Source organism: Myotis nattereri, assembly GCF_964212035.1.
Source record: "Myotis nattereri genome assembly, chromosome: 16".
Classification (NCBI taxonomy): Eukaryota; Metazoa; Chordata; class Mammalia; order Chiroptera; family Vespertilionidae; genus Myotis; species Myotis nattereri.
In genome coordinates, this window is record NC_138091.1 from 46,270,255 (window position 1) to 46,278,394 (window position 8,140).

At 57.5% G+C, this 8,140-nt stretch overlaps 1 protein-coding gene across 1 annotated transcript; it reads left to right on the top strand.

Moving 5' to 3' along the window:
- Positions 1 to 3,797: 3,797 nt before the first annotated feature.
- Positions 3,798 to 7,132, top strand: HOXB9 (homeobox B9; the record flags this gene model as incomplete). The annotated part of the gene is made up of 2 exons (XM_081109760.1): positions 3,798 to 4,311; positions 6,897 to 7,132. The coding sequence occupies 2 exons, from the start codon at positions 3,798 to 3,800 to the stop codon at positions 7,130 to 7,132; spliced, it is 750 nt and encodes a 249-aa protein (XP_080965886.1).
- Between the last annotated feature and the right edge of the window lie 1,008 nt (positions 7,133 to 8,140).

The following is an 8,140-nucleotide window of genomic DNA, read 5'->3' on the forward strand; positions in this document are numbered from 1 at the left end:
AGTTTTTGCCCTGTTCATAGGGGTGTGATGGTTACAAAAACGTCCACAAAAGCTTTTGGATCATAGATCTTCTTATATGAGTAGAGCTGTAAATCTACATCACAGGAGTTATTCACACATCCAATATATACCACTAGATCTTACGTACAAATGCTTAAGCAATCAGGTGTTATGGTTGGGCAGATTTTACTTATTACATATTCTATATGCAGCATGGAGTACAGTATATTTGCACACTAGGTTCAATATTGATTTGAAATATACATACAGGATAGACACATCTATTCAAACACAGCATGCATACATTTCAGCTTAGCTTATCGATTAAAAACAATCTTTCCCCTTTGTTGTTTTTGTTTTTACTTTCTTCTTCTTCTTCTTCTTCTTCTTCTTCTTCTTCTTCTTCTTCTTCTTCTTCTTCTTCTTCTTCTTCTTCTTTTTGGGTTTATTTCTCCCCTTGTTTAAAATTTTCTCTTACGGACAAGGACCCTTCTAAAAGCCACCCCTCAAGCTCGGCACTCACCAGCTGGTCCAGGCCAGGCTTGGCCTCTGGGCTCAGGGCCCCAGTGTGAGCAGGGCTGCAGCTTGTCCCTGCCTGCTCTTCCCCGAGCCTCCAGACACCAGCCCAGCTGTGTTCAGGCGCGCTCCTGTGCAGGGAATGGCAAGAGGCTTCGAGGGAAAGCAGGGTTTCCCTTCTTTCTCTTTAGGATTGGGGGTGGGTGGGGTACAGTTTGCTCTCTCCGGACAAGGTGACCCTCACTCAAGGAACCCCTCTATTAGGCATCTTTAGAAACTGGACATCACTGGCTGAAATCCTGTTTGCCTCCCTCGGTCAGGGTAGGTAGCATTGTCTGCGAGAGAAAATAAGGGTTTTGTGGGGGTTTTCTTGGGGCGGGGGGAAGGCCTTCTGAACACCCAAACCAGGGGCTCCCCCTCAGCCAACCCTTTGGTCATTTGTCTGAACTGGAGTTGAGTTTCAATTCGGAGCAACAGTGTTTTCTAGAAAGCCCGCCTGGGTGGGGCTCATTGCTTGGTTGCACCCGAGTCCCCACCTGGAGGGAGATGAGCTGAGGGGCCAGTTCATTCTTTTCCTTTCAGGGTCCCCTCTCTGAGGAGACGGAGACCCTCAAAGCCTGTCATTTAGACATCGTTCCCATTCTCCAGCTTCTGTGTGAGCACAGGCTGAGTTCTGGGGGCAGAAAAGAGGTCTGGGTCCCCTCGGTCAGCACCCAGGAACCACCCAGGGCGAGGGGCAGCTCCTCAAACAGCAGCCCGCAGCCTAGACCCTGCCTGCTGGGACCCTCCACCCTGGTAGGGCACAACCCATGAGCCCAAACGCTCTTCTTCCTCCAACTTCTTCCCTAAACTCGGTGGCCCTCTGGACTGCTCTTCTGCAAAGGGAGGCAGCAACACAGCCAGAGTGGGAAGGGCCGCCAGGAGGGCTGCAGGCGAGCTCAGCGCCTGCACAGCCTGAGTCTTAAGAACAACCCAGTGCTGTGACTTCCCCATAAATAAATAAAGTCTCTGCCCACAGTCCGAACCTCCTTTGGACCCTAATTTATATGCCACAGAAGCCACGTCCGCAGCCCGCCCTGCTTCAGAGCACGATTATTTACGGCAGGAGAGACTTTTCCCTGAAGAGTATGTTTATTACAGGTAAAGCCAACAGCGGACTCCATGCAGCTGGCAAATTCAGAACAGATGCTGCGCCTTAACTGTGACTCATCCACTCGGCACCCAGCTTCCGGCTGGCGATTCCAGGTAGCTCTCTGGACTTTCCCAAGTGCCCGGCCCTACTTAGGATTGGCATCGGGGGTTTATTTATTTTTTTTGTCTCCGCCGCACTTGGGTCCCCTGGAGAAAGCAGATCTTCCTGCTGTTTGGTTTCGGATATGCCTGGCTGTCACCCTCGGAGAGCTGGGGTGGGAGAGGAGGGGAGGGGGCGGCTGGGTGCCCGCATTGATCTTTAAAAAATCATTTTGAAATCGCCATAATGTGAAGAAATATGGCGCTTTGCCCTCGTATTTCACATGTAATGACACGAGATGGCTTCATTTGGAGAGAAAAGCTGGCGGGAGGGTGTGTGTGTGTGTGTGTGTGTGTGCAGAGGTAATCTGCAGCCTGCTGCACAGCAGAGAGGGCCATGGCCAAAATGATAAAACCTCACATTAGCATCGCCCCGCTTGTGTTAAAATAATGGGGCTGGGGGCGGCCTATTTTATAAGGGCCCGGAGTTGGAGAATGCCGAGGAAATCAGCGCCAGCCTGCCCCTAAACCCACCGGAGGAGAGGAGGAAGAGGAGGGGGGAGAAGAATCGGGTCTGTCCAGGCCACTGCACCCAGGGCAGAAGCAGAAAGAGCAAGCTCAGGGCCCAAAGAATTGATACCAACAAAACCGGGGATTTGGAAACTCCAGCAAGAGAAGGTGGAGGGTGGGTGGGAGACGGACCCCACGGGCTCTCTGCCTATGCTGGTTGGTGTCTAACACTAGTGTCTGGAGATCTTTCTGGACGACAGTGACCAGTGAGAGGAGTGGGACAGGAGAGCCTTGAAAGGCTCCATCCTCACTGGGCGGAAGGGGAGATAGCTGGACCCCTTCCCACACCTCTGCTCGCTGACACCTTAGGGAAGTTGCCTTAATCCTTTGTCACATCCAGCTCCCCCATCTGGGCAATTTTAAGGGCCTGGCCTGTTATTCAGTGGAGGGAAGGAGAAATGGCTGTGTCCCCCCAACCCCATACTTCCCTCTGGCCAGGGCCAAAGAGAGGTCCCAGAAGTCTAGAGGAGCTTTGGCGAGTTGTATTAAACTCTTTCAGAGGCTCAACTTTCCAGGGCCTGATGGATCCCTTTCAACTCATGCAGGTTCTAAGTTCAGGACAGCTGAATTTTAGGACAGGATTTCAGGACACTCACCCCCTTATATTCCCCTCTCTCAGCTACTGAGGGTCAGGAGAAAGTCCCAGGGCAGTAACCTTCCTCGAATAGTCGCAGAGAGCCCCCTCCAAAGAGGATCACGTCTCAAAAATCCCCAACTTCTCTCCCCAACCATCTCCAACGAATGGCTGCTGCGCAGTTGTTTCATAAACATCTTGTGACAAGAGGACAGAAGAGAGGAAAGGAGGGCCCGAGGGATGGAGTGAAGGTGTGTGTGTAGGGGGGGGGGCGGGCAGGACCACTTCCTGGTTAATTACGCCCTGGGCTCTTCTGGCTGCTCCCAAGCTGGGGCTCGGTCCCTCCCACTGTCCTGCTCTCCCTCGCTCCCTCCCCGACCCGCCTGGGGAGAGGGCTCCGCCGCCGAGTCCCTCCGGAGGCAGCCGCTGCTTCCCTCCGCCTCCCCTCCGCCCCCGCCCCCCCCCATGGAGCACTCCACCCCCCTTCTCGCAAAAGGCGGAGGGACCCGGCGGCCGGCTGCTCTCGCTGAGGTTACGTGGCCGCCCGAGCCCTGACGTGATAGCACATTGCATCAGCATAAAACAATCCATCCTCGATATGGAATGCGCTTGCGGACGGATGACAGAGCGCGCGGCCCCCTCGCCGGATTGATTTATGTCGGAGTGACGCTTTATCAGGCAGTCGGAAAAACTTTGACCAATCATTTTGCAAGGAGCGCTGAGCCGGGCCGCTCCACTGTACTTTGTTGGCTGAGAAGTTGAGCAGGGGGTGGGGGTGGGAGGGTGGGGGGCCGGGGGGGTCGTGTCCGAAAGCCCTCACACCGGTCCGGGTGCCACCTCTCCCTGCCCGGGCGCCGCCGCGCGAGCGCTTCCCTTCCCCCTGCTAGCGCCCGGATAATGTCTGAGAATGTCCATTTCTGGGACGCTTAGCAGCTATTATGTCGACTCGATCATAAGTCACGAGAGTGAGGACGCGCCTCCAGCCAAGTTTCCTTCCGGCCAGTACGCGAGCCCGCGGCAGCCGGGCCACGCGGAGCACCTGGAGTTCCCCTCCTGCAGCTTCCAGCCCAAAGCGCCGGTGTTCGGCGCGTCCTGGGCGCCCCTGAGCCCGCACGCGTCCGGGAGCCTGCCGGCCGTCTATCACCCCTACCTCCAGCCCCAGGGCGTCCCGCCGGCCGAGAGCAGGTACCTCCGCACCTGGCTGGAGCCGGCGCCGCGCGGCGAGGCGGCCCCGGGGCCGGGCCCGGCGGTGAAGGCGGAGCCGCTGCTGGGCGCGCCGGGGGAGCTGCTCAAGCCGGGCGCGCCCGAGTACAGTTTGGAAACTTCGGCGGGCAGGGAGGCCGTCCTGTCTAATCAAAGACCCGGCTTCGGGGACAATAAAGTTTGCGAAGGAAGCGAGGACAAAGAGAGGCCGGATCAAAGTAAGTTATAAAAAGTGAGGAAATGCCCAGGCCGAAGGCCAGCGAGGGGGAGGGGAGAGGCCATAAACGGCGGACAATGTGAAGGGAGACCGCGGCGCGGGCGGCGGGCGAGCGGGGGAGGAGGGAAGAGGGCGGAAGGAAGGAGGGAAGGAAGGAAGGGAGGAAGCCAGCCGGGTGTCCCCGAGGGGAGCCCGAGGCCGCGGGAGGAGCGGCGCGCCCACTGCGCAAAGCCCGGGAGGAAACGGGGGAGCAGGGACAGCTCGCGGCTCCCCGGCCGCCCTGCCCCCACGGTCCCGGAGACCCGGCGGGCGGCCGGGGAGAGGCCGGGCGGGCGGCGGCCGCAGGCGGAGGGCCCGGCGGCCGGAGGGAGCGCACGCGGCGGCGGCGGCGGCCCGCGCGGCTGGCAGAGCTCCCCGCGCCGCGCGCGCCCCGTCAAAGCGGGCCAAGGGGAAGGGGGGGGGCTCATTAGGATTTTATTTGCGATGCAACAGCTTGGCGGAGGATTGAGCCGAGCGGATTTCGAGCAGGAGCGGCTCAGGGTCCGCAGCCGGCGCCGGGAGGGGCGGGGAAGCCGGGGCCCGGGCACTGAGCCTCCTCCCCGGTGCGACGGCCCCTCCCCGGGAGCCTGTCCTCGGCCTCCTCCTCCTCTCCTCCGCCTCCTCGCCGGGGTTGCGGCTGCCTTTTCCTCGGCCTCCCGCTGCTCTCCGAGGCCGCCCCCGCCCCAGCCGGCGCTGTCCGCCTGGCGGGGAGTCGGGAATCGCTTCCGAACTTCGGGACCGACCGGCAGAGTGGAGGAGGAGAGATCCCGCAGGGCCCCCGGGGAGCGGAGGGTGGGGGAAGAGAGGCTGACGGAGGGGTGCGGGGCTTTACCCTCTGACGGCAGCTTCTCTTCACCTCCCACTCCCCGCTAAGCACCCCCTCCAGGAACCCGAGTCAGGCCGTTTCCCGGAGGTGCTGCTGCCGGAGGGGGGGGGCGGTGGTAGGGAGCGTCCTAGGTTTTGTCTTTAAGGTTGAGAAGAGCAAATTGGTGGGGGGCTCAGCCCCAACCAATAACCCTCAGGCTGGTGGGGCCAAGCCTTCACCCCTTCCTCTTTTTGGAGCGTGGGGGTCAGATGCTCACTCTCTGCTTGCTTTGCCAGATTTCCCACCAACAGAGTGGGGCACAGGCCCTTTGGGGTGTTCCTGCGGCCCCACTCCCCTGAGGTGCCTGTGGGGTCCCACCTGCCAGGTTGAATCACAAGAGCTGGCATTTGGGTCACACCGGCTCTTCCCAAACCCTCCCTGCTCACACCCAAATAGAGCCCCCACCCCCAGCCCCCCAAACTCTGCCTGGAAAACCCATTATTGCAAGGCAGCAGTTTGGTTAGGATCAATTATTAACATTTTTTCCTCTTTCATATTTAATGTGAATGTAGGTCCTATCACAGGCAATCACATTAAGGAAATAGCGCTGCAAATTGGTAAGACATGGTACTTAGTGCAGGATGGACCAGATTATTTAAAAAAATATTTAGTGCTTTTTTTTTTTTATTTGGGGAGAAGGAATCTAGTAGAGGGCGGCTATTATTTCTAATAGTTCCGCTTTATTTGGCAACTTTTCTGAATTCCAGGATAGGGAGAGAGACCAGAAGGAGAAGAGAAGCCTGTAAATATTTCTACCCGCCCCCCTCCCTCCATTACCCTTTCCTCTGTTCCCCTTCACCACAAGGAGCCAGTTGGAGGGAAGTGTGCTGTGCAGAGCTCTCTGTTACCCCGCCTTCTCCCTGGCTCCCCACCTTGGGACTGGAGCAATCTTGCTTCCCAATTTCCCTGAACTTGCTTTCGCCAAACTGCGAGCTGAGCAGGAGCGGAAAAGGAGAGACTATTGCAACCATAAGTTATCTGGGAGCCCCTGGCGCCCCCTTGTCCACAGGCTGGAGTTGATAAATGGTTGCAATTGGGCTGCTGGTGAATTGGAGTGTGCTGGATGTTCGCATCTCTGAGTGCGGACACATATTTGTGTGTGGGGGTGTCTATGGGGGGGGTATCTACATGGACATTACATGCCTGCTACCATGTGGCCAAGAGACTAGAGCTTGGGACTAAGGCACGGTGCACTGGGACTGGGCTGGCGGGCCAAGAGGTCTCTTGTCTGTGGCTGAAGCTGCTCTGCCCCAGTCCAACCCTCTCTCACCTCCCAGCCCTAGAGCGAGGACCTTCAGATCAGCCACCCCTAGTTAGACCGGTAGTGCAGGGTGAGGGGGAGGCCACCATGCTGGGCTCTGACTTGAGTCCTTACCTGTTTGGACCCAAGTGTAGAAAGAGATAAAAAGAAGACCTGAGGCGGGCAAAGCTTTGGCAATGCTGGGCAGCCTGGCAGCTGGTTGGCTCCCTCCTGTCCAAATCACCTCCACCCAGAGGTGTCCATCGCAACTCCCGGCCCATGGCTGGGCCCCTGTCTGGGAACTTGAAGGCCCAGGTGCCCCTTTCTCCAATGCCAGGTGGGGAGTAGGTTGCCAGGGGGGTGCCTTCTTGGAAGGAGAACAGGAGAACCCTTCACCCCCCCCCCATTCCTTTCTTTGATTCTGTCGCTGCTTCTCTTTCAGCCAACCCTTCTGCCAACTGGCTGCACGCTCGCTCTTCCCGGAAAAAGCGCTGTCCCTACACCAAATACCAGACGCTGGAGCTAGAGAAGGAGTTTCTGTTCAATATGTACCTCACCAGGGACCGTAGGCACGAAGTGGCCAGACTCCTCAATCTGAGTGAGAGACAAGTCAAAATCTGGTTTCAGAACCGGCGGATGAAAATGAAGAAAATGAATAAGGAACAGGGCAAAGAGTAAAGACGCCCCCTCCCCTTCCCACTCCTTCCCCATCTCACGCTTATTTATAAGGTGGCTGCAGAGCCAGTGCTGTCTGGGATGTATTCAAGTGGATGGGGAAGGGAGTCTTTCCCTTCCAAGTCCTTTCCTGCGACCTAGAGCCTCTCTCCTTTCTTCCGCTCTCACCAGCCCTCTTCTCCCTAGACCTCAGGAGAAAGTTTTGTTAATTTAGAAGGTAGACGTAGTTGGTTCTTAAGAAGGGAATGGGCCACAAGGAAAGAGAGACCCTAGTTGAACCCCTAGCAACCTGCACCCCCCCCCAGTTTTTCTGGGAAGCCCCAGCCCCTCACTTCCAGCCTGCCTATCCCAGTGCCACCCAGGGACACTCCAGCTGCACACAGCCCAGGAGATGCCCTCGTACATGAAGCCTGGGGCCCACAGAAGTGACAGGGAGAGCTCACAGCCCACACTCAAATGCAGTAGCCTCCCTAGTGCAGACCATCGCACGGGCAGATCTATTAGAACAGCCGGCACACCATCAGGCAGGATTCTACCCCTGATGCAAATACAGAGCCAGATGTCTAGAGACACACTCCTGAATGAGGCACTGCAGCCAACGAGGCTGAATGTCACCATGCCACCCCCCACAGAACCCCCAACTCTACCGTTCCGGGCCCAAGAGCAAGGGGGACAAAACTCGGCGCCCAAGCTGGTGGGCTGGAGGGGGGAAGGAAAGGCAGCGTAGTCTTAGGAGGGTATCATAGGTTTTCTGAAGGCATTCCACACATTTTGTTGCAGGAAATGTTTAATTCTGCATGTTGTTTTCCTCTCCTTCCAACAAAAGGAGGTCAGATCGTGGGTCGTAAGCCTTGCCAATGTTGTCCACCCGTTCACCCGTGTCCCGCTTGTCTGCGACTGTCGCCCCTCTTGCTCGCCACCGGCCCTGCATCCTTCCGCATCCCCCCAGCTCCGAAATCAACTCTGGTTGGCCAAATCCACCTTGCACCAGCGAGTCAAGCCGCCCCTGGC